This window comes from Neovison vison, chromosome 1 (genome assembly GCF_020171115.1).
Source record: "Neovison vison isolate M4711 chromosome 1, ASM_NN_V1, whole genome shotgun sequence".
Taxonomy (NCBI): Eukaryota; Metazoa; Chordata; class Mammalia; order Carnivora; family Mustelidae; genus Neogale; species Neogale vison.
The window spans coordinates 254,788,299-254,810,722 of record NC_058091.1 but is presented as its reverse complement, the minus strand read 5'-3'; the positions used below and the strand labels follow the sequence as shown (position 1 = coordinate 254,810,722).

Sequence of the window (22,424 nt, the reverse complement as noted above, 5' to 3'; positions counted from 1 at the left end):
AGCCTGGCTGTGCTTTAGTGTCCCCCATAGAGAATGGATCTGATCATATCTCCCCCACAGGTATGCTTAGATGGGACATTCTTATAAAAAAAGCACTTACAAGGGTGTCTAGCACATAGTAAGTGCCTTTTTAATTTTTTTAATCCTAGGGTAGAGGAGGAAGCTGAGACACAGGAAGGTTAGGCGACTTGCTCAAGGTCCCAGAGTTGGGAAGGGGCAGAGTCAGGAACCACAGAAAATGGCAGCCCCAGAGCCGAAGTTCTTAGTCACTGGCCTGCTCTGAGCTGCCTCGCCCCACGTGTAGATACCCTGTCCGTGTACCTGCTGCCCAGCATTCTGGAAGGGGTTCTTCCGTCGACCACTTATTGACAGCAGCTGGGCTGCCTCCAGTGGTCAAAATTTCAAATAAAGTTGCCCAGAGCAGCCTTTGCACACGCGTCCTGGACATGTGTGCGTCTGGAGTATGGGCTCCTAAAGGTGGAGCTGCTGAGTTAAACAGGGACCTGTTTCCATTTCTTTGAAATCAAACATTACGGAGTCAGCATTTCCCACGTACTACAGGCCCATGAGCATCATTTTTAGTGACTACATCACATTTCCTTCTACAGATGGGCCCTCACTCGCTTCCCCATCTCCACTGAGGAATACAGTCGTTCCCATTTTTCCCTTTTAGGCTTGGCTCACATAAAATTGCTTCCAGCTGCTCTTCCTCTGGGTTGCAGCCTCCTTTCAAGTGCTTCTTCCAGGGAATTTTCTGCGTTTTCGTGGTTTACAAACCCATGCCACGTAGACCATCTCAGGGAATGTAGTTGGCGTGGGCCTGCCCGTTTTGCAGATTGGGAAGCTGAGTCACAGATGGAGAGTCACACTGGAGGCAAGGACCAGAACTGCTGGGTCCCAGGTTTCCCATTCGATGTACTGAAGAACCCGGAAAAGCGCCCAAGCTCCAGGAGGGCAGGGCCTTCGAGAATAGACACTGGGTAAAAGGAGGTGTGAGTGAATGGATGATGAGTGAAGCCAATGAATGACTGCCGGGACCTGTTTGTCCAACGAATCCAGAGACTGAAACCCATTAGGTGCCGCCATTCATCATTCGATTTGCGTAATTCTCCAAGGAGGATCATTATCGCCCCCATTTTCCAGAGAAACAGGCATCAGGGTTATGTGCCTTGGCCAGGGTTGTATAGCGGGTAAAAGGCAGGCCGGGATTCAGACAGCCTTTGAACCTCTACCCTCTGCTTCTCTCTGTAGCCTTGCATTTAGCAGAGTAGTCACCCCTGCAGCCCGTGGTCCTCCATCCCCTGCCCCATTAGCTGCTCCCTCCCCCAGCTCTTCCCCCTCTTCCTCTGCAGCCTCAGGCAGTGTCAGGGTTGGGTCCTTGGGTGCTTGTTCCCTTTTAGTCCAGCTATTACCCTTCTCCTCCTCCTCTGTCAGCAGCCTTCCTCTCTGCAGCTCTGGGCCCCAGACTGTGAACACCTACATGGCTTGGGACCCCCGTGTCCAAGGAGTAGATGGGGAATGGGCATCCAGGGAGGAGAGGGCTGGCCCCACCCCCACTGCTATGGGCGTTTGTGACTCTCTCCTCCCCTTGCCCCCTGCAGTGGTCGGGCTGGACATACAAGATGAGATGGGCAGGCATGAGGTGGGGCACATTGACAACTCCATGAAGATCCCTCTGAACAACGGGGCCGGCTGCCGCTTTGAGGGGCAGTTCAGCATCAACAAGGTATGGAGACCCTGCATGGGCCCCTTTGACCCGTTCCCAGTCCCTTCGGTCCCCTTCCTCCCAGAAAGCAGATGGTAGAGATGTGCACTCCCTTGCCTTCCCCACTGTCCTGTCCCCCAAGCAGAGCCTAACAAGCGTCAGGGTCCCAGGTGTTTCCTGGTGAGAATCTGGGTGGGGGTTCCAGGTTTCCCGAGGCATGGAGCCCCTGGCCGCTGGTTCAGGAAGAGGCTACTCTTCTTCCCAACAGGGAAGACAGTAGATGGTGAGAAGGACATGGTGAGTGTGTGTCCCAGCACTTCCCCTCTTGGCCAACCAGTACCCTCCAAGTCACCGCACCCACCTTTTTCTTTTAAAGATTTTATTTATTTATTTGACACAGAGAGAGCAGGCAAGAGAGAGACAGAGAGCAAGCACAAGCAGGGGGAAACAGCAGGCAGGGGAGAAGCAGGCTCCCCGCTGAGCAAGGAGCCTGACGTGGGACTCGATCCCAGGACCATGGGATTACAACCTGAGCCGAAGCCAGATGCTTAACCAGCTGAACCACCCAGACGCCCCTCACTGCACCCATCTTAGCCATCTTTAGAGGGAGGATGTGATGATGGTAATAATAGAATCCTACCACCCGGTTCACAAAGTTTGTATGAGGATGAAATGAGCTATTACACGTTGATTCAAAAAACATTTATGGGACATCTTCTGTGTTCTAGGGTAGGCTTTCGGCTTTGGGGCTGCCCAGAATAGGTAGAACGGACTGCAGTTCTCGCACTGGTGGAGCGAGACAGACAATATACAAACGTAGAAGCATTTCAGTGGGTGGGTGGTAGGTGCTGTGATGAGGAAGGAAGCAGGGGAGCGGGGAAAGTGGTGTGGTTTGGAAGTACCTGGTAGGCCCCAAAGGACCACTCAGGCATTACTGTTGTTTTATTGCTAGAACCAGGAACTTGAGATCCTGAGTCAAGGATGTGAGCAAGTGCCTGTGGGTGTGCCGGGGAAGCCCAGCGGGAACTGGCAGAGGTTGTCCCACACGCGCTGCTCCCTTTCCAGCTCCTCTTACGTATCATCACAGGGGGGCCTCTCAATAACCCTGTGAGGTAGCTTCATGTTACAGATGAGAAAACTGAGACAGGACCCAGAGAGGCTGAGTGTCTTGCCCAAGATCACACAGCTCTGTCCCATGTTCCATAGTTCCCCTTCCCAGTCCCAGCCAGACTGAGCCACTGGCCGCTCCTGGCTTCTGCTTGCCCTCTTGTAGCCTCTGTCAGAACAGCCTGTCTCTGGTCCCTGACATCTGAATCAGACGTTGCGAACTCCCTGGCCACACCCAGCCCAAAGACAAGCTATGTTTGTCCTCTCCAGTGTTCAGACACGTCAGAGCCAGTATCTAAAGATTGGGAGTCCAGACTTCTGCCTTTTCAAAGTTGGAGGCTCTAGCCATGCTGGGCCCACGTCCCATTGGCAACTTCCATCTGGATCCAAGGGGCAGCTGCCCCTTTAGACAGGGCAGGTGCCCTCCCTTCCCACAGTTCCTGCCCGGTGGCTCCAAAGCTGGGCTGGGCTGGAACACTGGTGTTACTGGACTGTCTCTCCCCACGTAGTCTCAGGGCCTCTCCTCTCCGCGTGGCCTCCGTGTGTGTTCTTTCTGGCCGAGTGGCCTTTTTCCACGAGAGCTCAGGGCTCCCTGTAGTGTGAAAGCAGAGAAGGTTACTTATGCCACATTTTAGGGGTTAAATGAAGTCACAGGGTCCACGCGGTGCTCCCTGACTTGGATTTTATGGTGATGGCGAGGGGACGCCATGGGAGAGTTGTAAGCAGGAAAGCAATGTGATCAGATTTATGGCTTAGAACTATGCTATCCAATATGGTAGCCATTAGCTGGGTGGGCTATTTAAATTTAAATTCATTAAAATTAAATAAAGTGAAAAATTCTATTGGTCTCACTAGTCCCATTTTAAGGACTTTATTAAGAGAGACTAGTGGCTACCGTATTAGTGCTATATACCACCTTTATCATCAGAGAAAGTTCTGTTGGACAGCGAAACTTCGGAAAGCTCACCCTGACAGCTGTCGGGGGAGCACAGTGAAGGGGGCCAAGAGCAGAGGTCACGGTCCATGGTTGTGCAGCGAAGTTGGAGAAGTGGTCTGATTAGGGACATGGAGTCAACAAGACTTACTGATCAGTTGGATGTGGGTGGTTAGGGCAAGAGTGGAATCAGAACCACTTCTTAGTTTTTGTCTGGACAACCAGGAGGTCCCATTTTCTAGATACAGAGGCTTGGGCACGCATGGATTCTATGGGTGGTAGGGCTGGGAAGCAGTTGTTCAGTTTCAGATATGTTTCATTTGGGATCGGAGGTGTGGTTCAGGAGATTGTTCTGAGCTGGAATGTGAATGTGGGAGTCATCAGTGAAGAGAAGATGTTGGCAAAGGGTCCATGGCACTGAAGTATAAGCACCCGAGGTCTTTTTAAATTTTTTTTTTTAAGATTTTATTTATTTTGAGAAAGAGAGGCAGAGCAAGAAAGCCCACGCAGGGGGAATGAGAGAGGGAGAGGGAGAAGAAGGCTCCCTCCTGAGCAGAGAACCCTCATGCGGAGCTTGATCCCAGGACCCTGGGATCATGACCTGAACTGAAGGCCGCCGTTTAACAACCCAGCTACCCAGGCGCCCCAGAAACTCAAGGTCTTGAGGCCAGTGTGGTTTGAGGACTGATATCTGGTACACTCCAGTGTTGAGGAGCAGGGAGATAAAGGGGTGCTCTGGTGGGGAGAGAGAGAGGAACCCCACTGAGATCGGGGCAAAGGGAAGGCCTGTCTGAAAGGTGATGGTTGGAGATGAGCAGATGTACACACAGCTGCCAATTATGGGGGCCTCCCCTCGGGGGTATGATTACCCGGCTAAAACAAATATTTGTGCCCCCAGCAATGAGCAAAGAAGGGACCCTTTTGGCCCCCAGCCTGGGATGGACACAAGAGAAGCAGGACCACCACCCAGGAGCTAGCCCAGCACCATACCCTCCTCCCCTTGGCAGTCGTGCCCATGGCTGCAGTCAACCTCAGACAGGCTGTGGTGGGCCCCCCGGCTGGCTCTGGGTGAAGTGGGGCTTGCTTTTTGTGGTCAGACAGACCCGGGGTCGAGAGCCCTGGCTACAGGGCTCACAGATTGAATGATGCTGGGCAATTGAGCCTCTTTGAGCCTCAGTGTCCTGCTCTGTAAAATGGGGATACTAGTACTGGCCTCACAGGTTGTAAGACACGAGCAAATTAAAATACAAAGCACTTAACACCTTGGAAATAGAGACACGCGTCGGTGCCCTTTCCCTGACCTGCCTTGTCTTCCTTCAGCGGGAACATCCATGATTTCACCAGTTGGTGCCCACTGTCACCTGGGTACAAGTGTGCTCATAAAATGTGCATGGATGTTCTTCAAGAAATGGCTCTTCTCTGGTCAGGGCAGGCTGGGGAATTCTAGGAAAGTGCCACGCCAGCCCTTGCCTTATGGCTGTTCCCTATTGCGTTCCTACCTGGCACTTTCCCAGATTAGCCTATTTAGTCCTTGTAACAGCTCTGAGGACAGCAAGGCACAAAAAATTAAGTAGAATTTGAACCCAGGCAGCCTGGTACCAGGCCCCTGCTCTCCCCCTGTGTCCCCTGTCCCCTTGTTGCTTCTCCTTGCCAGCATATTGGTCATGCCAGCATCTTGAGCTGTGCCAGCATTTTGAGCTATGACAACTATGTCCATTCACTCTAGGTCACAGCTGAGGTCACCCTCTGTCCTGTCCCCTTGCAAGGAGTGGAAACCCCCCACTCTCCCTTGTTCCGGGTGCATGCCTCCTAGGAGCGCTCAGAGGGTGCTCGACAAGAAAGCCAGCCACCAGTGTGCCCTGATGACGGGCGAGGTTCACAGCTGGCGCCCACCCCTTTATCTCCCAGCATCCAGCTTGCACTTGCCCCATGGCCTTCTTATCTGTCCATCAGGAAGTCGGCCAGCAGTCAGACGTCCAAGGTCACATGTTCCAAGCTGCACTGGCAGCCCCCAGCAGCCCAGACTCCTCGCTGAATCAACCAGCCCCCAGGAGGAGGGCAGGAGGGGCCCGGGTTTGGGGCCTGGCTCCATCTATAGGTTTCTAAAATCTATCAGAGACACTGACGTAGGTTCCTAAGTCACAGGCTCTAAAAGCGTCGTCTTTTCTTTCTTCAGCCCAGCGTGTGCGGGCATGAGTCAGCCACCTGTGATGGGTTCCTTGCAGAGGGGGAGCGGGTCACTGAGTCACAGCCTCGCGGCGAGGCAGCGGGTGGCAGATGCGCCAGAGCCAGCCTCCTGGCCTCACTTAACTCTGGGAGCCTCAGGCCCAAGCTCCAAACCCCATTCTGAACTCTGCCTGTCGGCAGCCCCATGTCACTGCATGGGAAAACGCCAAAGGACCCATGCCTGACGCTGTTGGTTTCTTACTTCAGGAGGTGATAGGCAAGGGGGACTATAATCCTCACTTGATCATGTGAATTTTTAAGATTTTGTTTATTTGTCAGAGGGAGAGAGAGAGATCGAGCACAAGCAGGGGGAGGTGCAGGCACAGGGAGAGTAGACTCCCCACTGAGCAGGAAGCCCAACGTGGGACTCGATCCCAGGACCCTGAGATCATGACCTGAGCTGAAGGCAGATGCTTAACTGGCTGAGCCACCCAGGCGTCCCTGTGAATTTTTTATAATACAAATGTGTATAGTTAACTATTTATATAAGTAAAAATGAAGTTAAGAAATAGTTCTGAGATACAGTGGGCTTTTCCCCATGCTCTCCCCGGTCTCCCCACGCTCTCCTTCTGTTCTTGGGTCCTTGTTCTGATGATGAACGTGTTCATTCTGAGAATCGGAACCAATAGCAGTTACCATTGGCTTTGCGTTCCTCCCCTCCTTTAGTTCTCTCGGTAACCCTTTGTGGTCATCATCTCCATTTGGCCAGTGGGGAAACTGAGGCATGGGGAGGTTACTGTCCTTGCCCAAGGCACCCCAGCTCGGGGGCGGGCTGGACTGGAGTATAGAACCCAGCTGCTACTCCACCATGGGTCACTGCTCCTGAAGCCCACATCCCAAACCCGACTGCAGCCTCACCTGTGAGCTGAGGCCGGGCCATGCCCTGCCAGCCTGGTACCTTCCAGGTCAGTCCACAAAGCTCAGGCCCTCGTGAAGACAGGAGGATCTCTAGAAGCCTACAGCTTTGTGTTTGAAACAGGCATGCTTACAAAATAAGCAGGCTTTGATGGACTGCTGCTAAGCCAGAAGCTAGAATGCATATTCCTTCCTCTAATATAGCTCACCAAACCTTTGTTGAACTGGGATAAAATAAACTGTTTTTCAGCATGGCTCTGGGGCCTTTGCTGAGCAGCCCCTTCTCCCTCTAATGTTTCCTGATGCTACCACCTTCTCCCTCTTTGTTTCCTGATGCTACCACCCGCTGCGGGCTGTTCTCTTATGCTGGGTTCAGTAGTACCAAACTCTTCTAGTTCCTTACAGATGTGCACCAACTGGGTTGGGCAGTTTCTGACCTCTATACTTGTCCATGCTGTTCCATCTGCCTACATACTTTTCCAGCTGTTCCCCGGTAATGCGGACTCATTAGCACAGGAGTGTCCTTTCTGCTGAGATGCCCCCTCTGAATACTCCCAACTGAATTGGGAGCCCTCCCCGTGGTCCCCACAGTCTGTACATCCCTCTGGTCCAGTGTGGGTTGTGCAGTCTCATTTTCAGTTCCAGGCTTTTGTCTGGGCCATTTTCCCAAACCCAGCATGTCCCAAGGAATGGCTGCATGTGGCCATCACCCCAGGGCTGCCAAGGTACATGGTGGGAGGGAGAGTCCTGTCCTGCTTCCGTGTGCTGAGTCTGGAGTCCAACAGCTATGAGTTCAAACCACAGCTCTTGACACGCCCTCTTCACTGCTCTGAGCCTCAGTTTTCTTTTCTGTAAAATGGGAATTACCAGAAGTCAAATGTCAAAATAAAAGATGCTAGTTTAAGAATTCGTGCCATTCATAGTTTGTTCATTCATCCAGTACCTATTCTGTGAGCATCTGCCAGGGTCAGGGAGTGCACATCAAATCAGATACAGCTCCCCACCGGCGTGGAGCCAGCGTTCTCTCATGAGGAAACAAAAGAGAACAAGATAGGGATCAGGTGGCAGGAGCTGCTGAGGGCTTTTGCAGACCAAGGGTTTTGGGGACGGGTGTTGGGGAGGCTCCCTGAGCAGAGGCCTGAGGGAGGCCAGGGAGAGCCGTGTCGAAGAGGGTTCCAGGAAGGGGTCGCAGGCACAGGGAACCAAGGTGGGACCACACTGGCATGGTTCCTGGTGCCATAGGGAGGCTAGCACAGCCAGGGGGAGTATGCAGAGAAAGATGTGAGCAGAGGAGTGACACAATCAGGTGTACGTTCAAAAGGACCCCCTGGCTGCTGTTAGAGAAAGGTCTGGGGGTGCCAAGGGCTCAAGCTGGGAGCCCACTGGGGAGGCTGCATCCACTGTCTGGTCTAGGGAAGCAGTGGGGACCTGAGAACGGCAGGAACTAGACATCGTGAGTGAGCAGACAGCCTTTCTTGGTGGGCAGGTCAGGTGTAGGAGAAAGGGGGCCAAAATGATACCAAGAGTTTGGCCTGAGCAGCTTGGTAGAGGAGGGGCCCTTTGAAAGAAATCCTTTGAAGGAGAATCCACAGGATTATCACAGGACATCAGTCCCTCTCCTGGGCTGTGCCAGGACATCAAAGCCCAGGGAGGAAAGGAGGCCACTGCAGTCCTGCCTTCAAGGATCCCCCAGTCTGGGGCGGTGAGGCAAATATGGGTGAGTAGTAGTGTTGACTTGCATTTTGAGGAGCTTTAGTTGGTCCATGGGGCTGCGGGTTCAACCCACCATGCAGCCAACAGCCATGGAGTGGCCAGTGGGCAGCTGCCATTTTGAGCCCTGGCCTGCACCAGGTGCCCAGCTGTGTTCTCTCACCCCCTAATCCCGGCAGCCCCCTTGGGTAGTTTCTGTTCCTGCCCCCATTCTACAGACGAGCCACCTGGGGCTCAGAGAAGAGCAGTAACTCTTCCAAAGTGCCATGGTTCAGACCATGCTGGGATCCCATCCCACACCAGATCTGTCTGACTCCAGTGGGGGAGACCCGCCCCCTACCTCTGGGGCAGCCATCGAGACTCCTGAAACTCACATCTCTCCCCCAGGTCCCGGGCAACTTCCATGTGTCTACACACAGTGCCACGGCTCAGCCACAGAACCCGGACATGACCCATGTCATCCACAAGCTCTCGTTTGGGGACACACTACAGGTGAGCAGGGCACACACCAGTGGTGTGGCTGGGGGCGGGTGTCCAGGGACTGTCACCTGGAGCCTTCTCTTCTCTCTGGGTGCAAAGGTAACATCTAGATGGGTCACCCCCTCAGAGTCTCTGTCAAACAGCTCCTGTATATTGTTCCTTCGGAGCATGGGCCTACCATTTTGACAGTACCATGTGCTTGGCCCCTTGGGTTGAGACCTGGAGCCTGGGGAAAGGGACACACTTTTTATGAGCTGGTACTCATGGGCTAGCACTTTCTCTGTGCCAGTGTGGCCATACAAGGTATGAGGGGGCACCGTGTCTTACAGCTGTGGAGCTGGGCCCAAAGAAACCACTTGTGTGGAGTCCCCCAGCAGATCTGTCTAATGCCAGAGTCCAGCCTGTGTCCTTCTACAGCCCCGTCCACCCTCCAGCCCAGTGCCCAAGCCTACCAAGTAGAGGCACCATGGTGAAGGAATCCTCTGACAGTCCTCAGTGGGGATGGAGAGGGCTGCCTCCAGCAGGCCTAGCCCAGCAGCTTCCTACCTGTGGCAGCCGTGTACAGGAGCCCAGCACAAGCCACCCACTCTCCTCCAGCTGCAGGCAGGGGAGCGCGACTGTTCTCTCCTCTCCACTACTCCCCATGGTCCTGAAGATAGATTCTGGAATGGAGGCTCAGAGGAGAGAGGGAACTGCTCCAGCCACAGTGCTGGGATCGGGACTCTGGGTCCTGCCACCAAGCCTTGCTCGATGAGAATACTGGTTCCTGGTTAAGGATGTTGGAGGGAGGGGTCCCCCAGGGATGGTGGTGTGCACCTGGGGCTCACACTGGCCCACAAGCCCAGCACACACAGCATTATGCCATTTCTGTGCACGCGCATCTACTGAGATTGATGCACACACTTTTCACGCTCAAAGTTAATCCCTGACACACACGTGCTCACACGTATACCCTAAGATCCATCCCAAACACATACACCAAATGTACACACACTCAGACTCTTGCACAGATACAGCACAAACACAGCACCCAGAGACGTGCGCAGGCTCACCCGTGTGGGAACATCTCATATACACACTCATGCCCGCACTGCCCCACTTAGTGGACCTGCCAAGCATCGTTCTTCGTACATGAGACCCCCCTTTACTCTCTCAGCGACCCTAGAGGTGGGTCCTTTATTGTCTCCATTATACAGGTGAGGAAGTTGAGGCACGGGAAGGGTGCAGTCTGTTGCAGTGTCTGAGTTTGAATCACGAGTCTGGCTTCAGGCCGCACTGCTGGTACCTCCTCCCCCGGGGTGCCCTCCGGAGGGCACACTGCCCCTTACTCCTCCTCTCTCCACTGCACATTGCCTCTGCTGCTTTCCCTGCGGGCACCTTGTGCCCGGCCTGAGGGGCCAGTCATCACCTCTCCAGTCCCTTTGGAGGCCACAGAGCTCTTCCTCTTGGAGACAGGGCTTAGGGACAGAGAATCTGGCCACCCTGGGTGCCGTGAGCCAGTCTCCCTGCCCGCACACTCGGTGAACCACGGCCTGCCCCCTGACTGTGCACTCCCTACACACAGGGTTCAGCAGTCACGTGGCCCCAGGGCTCCACCTGGGGGGGGTTGGCGTGTGTTGGCTCCCCAGCCTGCCTTTCCAGATCCAAGTCCTGGCTCCGCTGCGTACTAGTTGTGTGACCTTGAACAAATGATTTAGTCCTGCTGAGCCTCAGTTACCTCTGTAAAATGGGGACAATAACAAATACCTGCCACCGAGGATTGTATGGAGATAAAATGAATTCCTGCGCATACAGCCCTTAGATCAGGACCAGGCACAGAGAAAGCAGTCAAGGAAATGAGCTATAACCCACTGTTGTTGCTCTCTGTATCCTAACTCTGCACGAGGCCCTGCGAGACAGAGCATGCCGCCAGCCTTTGAGGGGCTCATGCAGCCTTGGAGAACACAGAAGGTGGAGTAGTCACCACCCCCAGTGGGACAGAAGCTGACAAATCATGGGCAGGTTGTGGACAGCGGACCCTCCACAGACTGAGCGCTGGGCAGTCCCCTAGCTGCCTTTAGGCCCACAAGCTCAGCAAATCCTTAGGCAGCCCTGGGAAAAAGTCACCATGAATTCCGGTGTGCACAGGAGAAGATTGTCCAGCGTCCCTCAGCTCTGCACAGCCAGAATTCAAACCAAGTCTTTGTACCACACCATACTCCTTCCTTGCTCTGAGGACTCTGGATGCCAGAAGCCTGCTCTTTCTTACCTAGAGGGCAACATTACAGGTGCCCCGTGTTTAATCCTTAAGGGTGCTGGATGGCATTTGTTCCTGATGAGGAAACTGGGTTTCAGAGGGATTCAGCAACTTGTCCAAGGTCACACAGCTTATAAGAAACTGGGTACGTCTGACCCCAGGTCCTCTGTCACTGTGCCTCCTGCAGTCATGGATTCATCAGACGCTCTTGAAATATCTGCTCTGCTCCAGGCCCTGGAGTTACATGATACCCATCATGTAACAGTACATGGTTCTGGCTTTCAAGAGAAGAGATCAAATAAATAGCAGCACAATATAGGACGAGGAGGGTTAAGGATAAGAGAGGCGCAGGATTCTGGGCAGTAATATGGGAGCAGGGACAAGTTTCCTCCTAGCCTGGAAGTCAGGGAGGGCTTCCCAAAGGAGGGTGACCTTGCAGGTGACATGTAAGCCAACCCCTGAAGGGTGAGAAGCATTTGGCTAGGCTCACAGGGAAGTCTCACGGGCACAGGGCACCTCACACACCTTCCATTCTCTGACACACCCAGCTGGTCATTTTCATAAAAAAGACGCTCAAGGTTACTTTAAGAAAAAAATGGGTCAGCAGATGTCTACAGCATCAGATTGATGTTCTGTAACAAGGCCTAGCAAGTGAGTGCTCCTCAGAGTTGGAGAGGATGCAGAAATGTCCCAGAAGGGGAGCAGGGAGCAGTGTTTTATGGGGGGCAAGAGACCCGTGTTAGATTCAGGCAGGTGGGGCTGATGGGGGCAGGTTGGTGTTTTAAAGCGCCCACCTGCCGTGGTGAAGACGGGCTGTGAGGCCAGACTGGGCTGAGGGAAGGGCTGCAGCCAAGGCCGGGGGAGATGGGGCCCAGACAGAGGCAGGGCAGCAGGGAGAAGGGACGGGGACAGATGTGCGTAGGAGAGGGGACAGTCTTATGTTGCTATGTGCCACTGGCAGAACAAGACACTGACAGCCTTCTGCTTGGTCATGATTATGGGCAAAATAGAATTCTTTAAATGCAAAAAACCTAGTTAATGTTCCAGCTACTCATCCTTTCAGCAAATATTTCTTGAACACCTGTCCTGCAGGTTATGTGCCTTGCGCATTGCTGAGTGTCGGTGTCCAACCTCAGTCTAGAGGGGAAAACAGAAGTTAATCAAATGATCAAAAAAATGAATGTGAGATAAAACCATGACACCTGACTATGGGAGGGAACATTCTAGCTCTCATCTCTCATAGCCACCTTCCTCTTGGTTCCGATTTTCCTTCCCTAAGGCAGCAGTGGACAAACTTCACCTTTCTTTGGGCTTGTTAAATGCTCAGTAAACATCAGCCACCTGGGATCGGGATCAAGGATCAGGTCACCCAACTGCTTCTCACCCTTCCTGAAGTGGCCTGTTCCCCACCTACCTCACCCCCTTCCCCTGGGGCCACGCAGGCCTCTGTTTATTCCTCAGTCTCCGACTCATGCTTCATAGATGCTGCTTGCCTGATTAACTTCCCACTTTCCTGCAGATCTTAGTGTGTCACTTCTTCCAGGAAGCCCTCCAGGATGACTAGCTTGGCAGCTCCTATTAACCATGCCCACGGTGGCATGCCTCATGTACCTGGCGTGCCTTACCCTGCTTTAGATGTCCCTGCAGCTGACATGGTTTCCGCTCATCCTCAGAGAAGAGGCAGAATATGGCCTTCAGCCCCACTTTACATCAGACCCTACCAGGAGGACACAGTAGGGCCAGCTGCCATGAGGAAAGCTGCTGAATGTTCTCTGCAGCAAATTCAGTAGGAGGCCAGCAGCCCTGGGTCCTCAGAAGGCTGTAGGGGATCTCAGGAGGTGTGTGCTAGGACCTAGGCTTTCCAAAGTGGCTTAATGGAAAGAACTCGGGCTTGAGGTCAGATACCCGAATTTGGATTTTGTCTCTGCCATTTATCAGCTGTGTGACACTGGACATGCTTCAGCATTTCTCCAAGCCTTGGTCTGCTCTTCTGTAAAATGGGCTCAGCAGTACCTCATTAGGGGCACTAAGTGAGGTGACTAGAAATGTGCAGGCTAAAGTGGTATATTACAGGGGCCCACGGTGGGAAGGAAGCTAGTGCCTGCTATGTGCCAGGCCCCTGCTATGTCTGTATCTTTCCTTCTACAACTTCTCTGTGAGACAGACCACGCTGAGTAAGGTCCCTACACCAGGTTGCACCTGGCCGTCCCGGGCGGCCAGAATCAGGCCCAGAAGAGGTGATTTCCTGGAATCATTCCCCTCACTGTGCTTCTCCACAGGTCCAGAATGTGCATGGAGCTTTCAATGCCCTCGGGGGAGCAGACAGACTCACCTCCAACCGTATGTATCCCATATCCCAAGTGGGAACAGGGAAAAGGGGAAAAGGGAGCGTGCAGCAAGTACTCAGTGTAAGCTGGGCTGTGAATGCTCCATTCCCACAGCTGGCCTGTGAGGGAGGTGGAATGAGCCCTGTCTGACAGACAAGGGCAGAAAAGTGGCTTGTCCCCACCCTCCCTGGGGAAAGGAATGTGACAATCCTAAGCACCTTGTAAGAGCTCAGTGAGTACGAGCTATTATCATCATTATCTATTTATTTATTTATTCATTTTAGAGAAGTGTGGTTTTTATTTATTTATTTATTTTTATTTGACAGACAGAGATCACAAGTAGGCAGAGAGGCAGGCAGAGAGAGGAAGGAAAGCAGGCTCCCTGCTGAGCAGAGAGCCCCTGATGCCGGGGTTCGATCCCAGGACCCTGAGATCATGACCTGAGCCAAAGGCAGAGGCTTTAACCCACTGAGCCACCCAGGCACCCCATCATTGTTATTGTTATCATTACTGCTCTGTAATTGTTTTTAGTTGAGATGATCACCTAAGATCCCACAGGGAGCCGTGGCATTGCTGGGATTCATCCTGGCTCCAGGGGCACCAGGAGAACAGGGCTGATTGAGAGTGACCCAGTCGGGTCTGACCACCCGGATGCCCACCCAACCCCACCCAACCCCTCCCCCTCATAAATGTCCCCTCCCTGAGCCCTCTACCCGCTCAGTTCTCTGGCACCTTGGCCCCTACGAAAGAGGGCTTGGTGTCTTTACACACTGCCGCCCTTATGCACACACCTGTCGCCTGATCCAATGAACTTCCGCACACCTATGCACACATGTGTGCATACACACGGGGCCTTGGAAGCATGCACAGAATGGGCCCAAGAGACCTGTCTGCTTAAATGGATTCACTCCCTGGATCCTGCAGAACAGGTGACCTTGACTTTCCTTACTTCCTCACCTGAACTCACCTTTTTTATCCATCAAGCTTTTCTCATTGTTTCTTAAAATGCATTCTGCTCTCTGATGGTCAGAAATTCAAGCAAAAGAAAACATCTCCCATGACTGATCCCTCACCCTTAACAAATCACACTTCATTTCTCTGTGTCCCCGGGAACCCTCGTCCATCAGCAATGGTCATCGTCTCAAAGCCAGTAGACGGCCATTTCCCTTCTGATATTTGTCCTTGGCATTTCTGTGTGACTGTGTTTTTTCAGAGTGTCTCCTGTGGTGACAGAGGCACGGCTACCCACCCAGCAGTTCTGCCATGCTTTATTAAGGCATTGTTTCCTCGGGGAAAATGTCTGTTCCTTGTTTTTTACCATCACGGCAATGCCTGTGATACATATGGTATTTGCTTTATATTGTCCCGTTGCTTCCCCACTGGGTGCAGGCCTCTTCTTGTCAGCTCCAGCAGGCAGCCTAGGAGCACACAGCGAGGCCTCCTTGTCTTCATGCAAATGTTGATTCTGACCGAGGGAGATGATCCTTCCCATGTTGATGTTGGTGTCCCTGTCGGTATAGTTCTATGGAAGGGCAGAATGTTGTCCCATGGCAGTGTCCACACCTGCTCGCAGTTGGCACGGATATTGACATAGAACTGAGCTCGGAAGGACCCAGACTGTGTCAGCCAGTAGAGGGTTTGATCAGAAAACCCTGCCTGCTCCAGGGCTAGTGACAAGAGCCATCTCAGGCTGGCTTCCATGGAAAGAAAATGCATTGGATCAAACAACAGGCGGCCAAGGATAGGGCTGGCTTTCATTCCCTCAGCCCTCCAGCTTGGCCTCCCTGCTGGGCCTTTTTGCCTTTGCTGCCTCCTCTGCTCCCAGACCTTCCCCTTGAGGGCTGCTTCTTGTCATGTAGGTCCCAGCTCAAATGCCACCCCTTCTTGGCCACCTTATATAAAGGAACTCCCACTTCTAGTAACCGATTTTTCTTCCAACAGACCACTCTCTCTGGAGATACTGAGGAGGGATTGTGGATGTTTTAGCCTTGGCGATGATGACATTGAGATTGTTGTGTTTTTGTTTTTTAAGAGCCTTTATCTTTTATAGAGACATAAGTAAAATATTTGTGGATAAATTGATGTGATGTCTGGGATTTGCTTCCAGATAAAACAGGGTAGGGTGAAAGATGGGGTAGGGATGAAGCAAAATCAACCCCGTATTGTTAATTGGTTTTTGTTTTTTGTTTTTTTAAACATTTTTTTAAAAAGATTTTATTTATTTATTTGAAAGACAGAAATCACAGGGGGAGGCAGGCTCCCTGTGGAGCAGAGAGCCCAATGCGGGGCTCGATCCCAGGACCCTGGGATCATGACCTGAGCTGAAGGCAGAGGCTTTAACGCACTGAGCCACCCAGGTGCCCCTGTATTGTTAATTGTTGAAACTGGGGAATGGGGTTTGTTATAGGATTCCCCAGTTTGTATGTGTTTGAATTTTTCCGTAATAAGATGTTAGGAGGGAGGGTGGGAGGCTGCCAGCGCAAAATGTACGTGGGCCTCCCTGGATCAGGTCAGAGCCAGCAGCCACCTGGAGGGGCCCACAGACAAGCAATCCACGTGGGTGGAATTAGGTGCGGTGTCCCTAGTGGGCATTTGGCAAATTGTGTCAAAGGCCTTAAAAATGGTCATTGCCTTTGAGTCATCCTTTCTACTCATAGGAGAGTAAGCTAAAGAAAATAATTAAGAGAGTGTGCAAAGATTTAGGAAAATCATGTTCATTAGGTCATTGTTTATAGCAGTGAAAATGAAGAACAGCGTCAGTGTCTAGCCATGGGGGGTGTTGAGTCCATTTACGTGGCGGCGCTGTGGGATATGTGCAGATGGGTCAGAACTTCACAGGCATTCAGGCAACTGATGTTTATTGAGCACCTACTGTGTGCCAGGCACCATACTAGGGGATATTGGAGCGACTAAAACAAACGGAGTGGAGCTTACTGCTTTCTGTGTCTTAAGGATATCTGTGGTGTTTAGTTCTTAGAAAAGGGTACAGTATGATGCCATTTTAGGAAAATATAAATATATGTATAAATATAAGCTTAGCAGTTTATACACAAAAATGTGAATCCATGGTTTTCTGTGGATGGTGGATTTGTGGGTGGTTTCTATTTCTTTTTCTCTTTAGGATCATCTGTATTTGTACAAATTTTAACAGAACTATTACAGGTTTGATTTTCATAAGGCTTTCACTCTTTTGTTCTCTCAAGTATTTAACCTAGAGCAATGGGCATTTGGAGCACGGTATCTCAAGTATGGTCTTTGGACTCCGGGTTTAAAATGCAGATTCTGAGTCCCACTCTGGAACCATTCAGCAGGGGTGAGACCCAGGTGTCTGCCTTTTAAGTCCTGGGTGACTCCCCTGCTCCTGACCCCTGGGGCCCACTGCAGATTCTTCGTGGACTTCTCCCTGAGGCCACAGGGCTTTACTGAGGTTTTTCAGAGGAGTCAGGTCTCAAGACAGTTCAGGAAGCAGCCTTTTCCTTACCAAGAGGCAGTATTAGCAGGAAGAGGCTGTGAGTGCCATCCACTTCCCCTAACCTCTTAGAGCGAGCAAGTCCAAGGACTCAGAACTGATTTAGCCCATAGATCAGGACTGGAACACAAAAGACTAAATTTTTGTGTGGTTTTAGCTCCATGATCCCTGAGCCGACATTCTAGAAGGCAGTAACTGAGGGGGTCCTTGAGCTTCCCTTAGCATCCCAGAAGCATGAGCCAAGGGAATTTGTACCTCTCCTGGATGCTGTTGGGCAGCTTCAGGCCAGCATTCTGTCAGTCTCGTGTTTGGTTCTGGTTACCTCATGCTTATCAGAAGCTGATTCATCTGTTCTTCCATTCATGCCCCGGACCAGCCATCCTTCCTTCCGTTCATTCATTCCATAAGCACTTGCTACTTTCCACTCTATGCCAGGCCCTCTGCAGTGTTCTGGGAGAAGAGATGAGTAGGGCTCGGTCCCTGCCCACTGCAGTGTCACCCCTCCCACCCCATCCACCGTACAGCAGTGTGGGCAAGAATTACAGTGCAATATGACAGAGCCAGGTGAAGGGAAAACTGATCTCCCATTTAATTGAAAATGAGGAAAGAAGTTTGAATAGTTTTTTTGAACAGAAATTTGAAAAGAAATTATGAACAGTTCTTCATAAATGTAGTTCCTCTGCTTCATATATTTTTTTTTTTTTTAAGTAAGCTAGGCACTCAACGTGGGGCTTGAACTTTACAACCTTGAGATCAGGAGTTGCACATTCTGACTGAGCCAATCACGCACCCCATCTCTCTTTTTAAAACTCAAACCCAGCTTGTTTCAAAAGCAACAATGTTCATACAGGACCAAGGGTGCACCATGAAATGTGGTATTTACCAAATCCTGCCTTCTTCCCCAGAGGATACAACTGCTAATAGTTTCTTGGGTATCTTTCCAGAAAATTCTGTATATTCATGCATCTAGAGAGAGTGAATCTTCCCTGCTCCCAGGACATGTAAACATGCTATTCATTCCGTTTGTAACTTGGTTCTTTTCCCTTAACAATACCTCTTGGACAGTGGCTTGTCGCAGTACCCATTCTTTAACATTTGCTCTATTGCTGGACATTGGGGTCATTTCCAGAATTTTAATATCCTGTACAGTGGAGGAATAAAGATCCTGATAGACGGAGTTTCTCAATTCCTGGTATCCAAAGAGAGAAAATGAAGAGGGGTTGTTTGGTGATGAAAATTTGGAAACGGCACCCCCAACAATGCTGAACAAATTTAGGGTTGAAATGACAATAGAATTGCCAGCCGGGCAGTGCCTGTCCCCCTGCTTCATCCTGCTGTGTCCTTCCTGCAGCTCTCGCATCCCATGACTACATCTTGAAGATCGTGCCCACAGTTTACGAGGACAAGAGTGGCAAGCAACGGTACTCTTACCAGTACACAGTGGCCAACAAGGTAGGTCGTCCTTGGGTCCAGCTGTGTGCAATTGCGCCCTCTGCTGGCCGTAAGCAGAAGTGACATGTATTTGAGTGAAATTCCCGCTTAGAGCCTTTCCCAGGGTGCTGCTTGGGTCAGGCTCTGTCCTGGCTAGAGATGAGAGGCCAGTGTCAGAGTTAAGGGGAGGAAATCTAACCAGGAGATGGGGTGTGATCTGTTGAGAAAGAGCCTTGCAATTGGCCCCAGTCCTTCAGACTCAGGACCCTGATTGGTCAACACACAACAGACCTTCTGGCTCCTGGGGCGCAAGCCCGTTATCCAGAATCACCAGATGGCCATTGGTTAACAGGAACGTCCTAGGACCCCAAAACCCAAAGTAATGGAGAAGCGGGTAGGCGTTGATGGGAAGCAGAGGACGGTGAGTGCCCGCTGAATGGGATGACTAAGAGTTGTTTCAAGCTGAGACAGCCTCTAGCTTCCTGGGACATGACCCTGCCAATGGACAGGCATGCTTGCAACACGTTAGTTGAGGCACCCCCAGTGGATCCCTTGATCACCAGGACTGTCCTTTTCCTCTTCTTCTAGGGCTGCCCAAACCCCTTATAGCCAGTATGTTGTTTAGCACAATTCAAAATAGTAATGGAGTGATAGCTACCATTTATTGAGCAGTTACTATGGACTGGGTACTCTGCTAAGCTCAGCTCTCTAACTCTACCGTCTTTTTCAGTCTTGACAGCTCTGACTGGGACCGTCCTTGTCCCCATTTTACAGATTTGGGGACAATGACACTGTCTTGGCCCTGAGAGGTGGTCATAGAGCTACAAAGTGGCCTAGTGAGGGTTAGAACTGGGTTCTCCTCTGCCTCCAGAGCCTGGCCTCTTGCTCCCATTACCCACTCAGCCTGAACAGAGTCAGTCAAATCTGTTGGGCTGAGAGCTGCTCTCTCTCCGGTAGCTTGAGGTCCTTCTGCCTGGCTTGGCCTCTGCTGACTGATGCTCTGGTGTAACTTTCCAAAGGGAGTTCTGTTTCTTTCACTCACTGTCTCCTGAAGGGCATCTCATTGTAACTGTCAGGTGCTGACGGCATCTAAGGGCTGGGATACGGATGCGGTCTGAGCAGAAAGGGTGGGGCTGGAGCAGACTGCTGGTGCAGACCCGGCTCAGTCACTTGCTAGCTCTGTGGCCCGGGACAAGTCTCATAACCACTCTGTGCCTCTGTTTACTCATTTGTAAAAGGGATGGTACCCACCTCGTAAGATCGCTATCCAGGGGGGCAATGTTTTGAAAACTGCTTTGTCCACAAAGGAGGCTTTGGGTAAATGGGACTTACTACTGCTATTTCTCATTATCTTCTATCCCTCCGCTCTGGGCTTTGACCCAGACAGTCACCCTGCCTCATCAGCTCCCCCCGGAGAAAGCTGATCCTGTTTTGCCCAAGGCTCCTTCCCCTGAGGCTTTGGCAAAGACCCAGCAGCCAGAACGGCTTGCTCAGCTCTCTCTGTGGCCTTGGCTCCAGCCTGCCCTGGGGAAGAGTGGGCCGGGCCTGTCAGAGCCAGCGGTGGTCCATCAGGGCGGGAAGGTCTTGGGTCATCCCTGGAGAAGCCTCAGAGCACGGGCCCTAACATTTGGGATGGGGGGGCACACCTATGGTTTAGTCTGATCTACAGTTATTGTGGGTGAATGAGAATAGCCCGGAGGTTTCCAGCAAATGCCCAGACCAGAGAGGACACACATTAATTCAGCTCGTTAAGCATCCTTTCATCTCACCCAGCCAAGGGCCATCTCAGGAAGCCTGGTGGTAGGGTCCTTCTGTCTTTCCAGTTCTGGGTGTTCCTTCTTTGAAGAGGCCTTCTCCCCACATGGCCTCATACTCATCTCTCTTACACCCCCCCCACACACACACCCTTCAGGGTGATGTCCACCCTTCAGGTGTGTGGTGTAGAATGCCCCCTCCTCATAAGCCTTCCAGCTGGCCTGGGGAGAGTTGGTCATTCGTCACCGGCCCCCCCAGCACCCCAGGCTTCTGGAGCATGGACAGTGTGGCAATATTGTGGATGGTCTTCTACATCTGCTTCCTTCCCCGGACTGTGACCCGCCCTCCCACTCTGGGGATGGGGCAGAGCTTCCTCCCCTTGGGGTCCCCAGTAGCCAGCACCCACGAGAGGTGCTTAGCCAACAGTTAATGAGTAAGTGAATGGATTTTGCATGGCCAGGAGTTAGAGGGGGAAATGCGCTTTTACTCCAGAGGATCTCAGATCACACACATTGGAAATGTCCCTGGCAAGGCTGCCCATCCAGATGCCTATAGCAGAGCCTCCAGGGGAAGGGGGTGAAAGGAATGGTGTTGGGGGGCGGGTCCATCTCCAGGCAAGAGAGAGAAGGCTCCCTCCTGGGGTCTCCAAAGGACCTTCTGCAGTCCATCTCCCACCCACCAGGAACCATGGTTTGTATGTCTGGTTCTCATGTCCCCCTTTTCCCCTCCTCCACCCCAGGAGTACGTAGCTTATAGCCACACAGGACGGATCATCCCTGCCATCTGGTTCCGCTATGACCTTAGCCCCATCACGGTCAAGTACACGGAGAGAAGGCAACCTCTGTACAGGTTCATCACCACGGTAAGTCGGGGGGGCCCCTGCCCTGCACCCCTTCTCCTTGCGCCCCTCCTGGTTCTTGGAGGAAGGGGAGGTAGTCCACAGGGTTAGGAGCACAGGCTGTACACAGAAGGTTATGATCCCTAGGATGTGGAGAAATGTTATCAGAATCATGTCAATATCAATGGCGTGTCATCAAGAAAATATTTTCCAAAGGGGAATGTCACTAGATGAATTTGATTTTTTAAGTAGTTGTTTATATAGCTCATTAGGTTTAGCAGGGTTTATCCTTTTCTGTGGAAATTTTACAGTGAAGATTTAACTCATTTTTTCCCCCATGTCTATTTTCCGACTGTAGCTGCTGGTACTGTCAGGTTTCTCCTTTCTCTCCTGCTTGCTTGTTCTCTTTTCTTTTTTTCTTTGATTTTTTTATTTTTATTTTTCCTTTTTTTTTTCTTTTTGGCATTGTCTCCATCAAGTCTGATTTTCTATGGGGCAGCTTCAAGCTGATGTCATTTTTCTTTGATGCTGAGTGTTTCTATCAAGGATGCTATTTCCTGGCGTTCCATTAAAAGTGTCCTTGGGGGCAGAACAGTGGGCTCATGGCACCCTGCTTCAGCCAAGAGGCCCAGAGATGTTTTGTAAGCCAGAGTCAGCCGAGGTGGAAGAGATGGGGAGATTATCTCTACCTCACAGATTTGGAAACTGAGGCCTAAAGGCCCTTATGCTTTTTACCTCTTCATAGTCTTAATAATGATTCAAGATCAGGGGTCTACTCCTGGATCTTTCATTCCTGGCTCTCACTAGATTTGTATTAGTCACAGCTCTGTTACAGTAAAGACAGAACCCCACATCCAGTTGGCTTGATGTATTTAAGCTTCAGGCATGGCTAGATCCAGGCATAAATGTTGTCCAGAATAGACTTTTTTTTTTTTTAATAGTCTTGTTTTCCTCTAAACTGGCTTCATTTTCAAATAGAATTTACTAATAGAAAGTGTCTCTTCCTCAGTAATTTGACCTGAGTCCTGGATGAGATAGTACTGTCATTGGCCTCACGCAGCTCCCCTTACAACCTTGTGGCCCAGAGAATGAAAGGAGTACCCCCAGTTGGCCAGCCCCAGTTGGATCATGAGGACAAAGATTGTGAGGGGATGGGCCTCCATAAGGGAAAAATCAGGGATCAGTTTCTAAGAAAGAGAGGGCTGGATATTAAGAGGCAAAAAGTTCAGATGTCTGCAATGTCTCCATCTTATGATCCACTATGTACCAGTAACTGGCCCTCAACTCCCTGTCTCCTAGGCCTCATGGGACTCAAAGGACATTATCAAAGGGAAACTCTTTGCCAATAGAA

At 51.4% G+C, this 22,424-nt stretch overlaps 1 protein-coding gene across 1 annotated transcript in view; it reads left to right on the top strand.

The window, feature by feature from the left end:
- Positions 1 to 22,424, top strand: part of ERGIC1 (endoplasmic reticulum-golgi intermediate compartment 1) — a 111,894-nt gene that overhangs the window by 77,204 nt on the left and 12,266 nt on the right. The window contains exons 6-10 of the mRNA XM_044228483.1: positions 1,602 to 1,726; positions 8,925 to 9,029; positions 13,533 to 13,593; positions 18,401 to 18,501; positions 20,975 to 21,097. Coding sequence (XP_044084418.1) covers positions 1,602 to 1,726; positions 8,925 to 9,029; positions 13,533 to 13,593; positions 18,401 to 18,501; positions 20,975 to 21,097 — 515 coding nt within the window. The remainder of the gene's footprint in view (positions 1 to 1,601; positions 1,727 to 8,924; positions 9,030 to 13,532; positions 13,594 to 18,400; positions 18,502 to 20,974; positions 21,098 to 22,424) is intronic.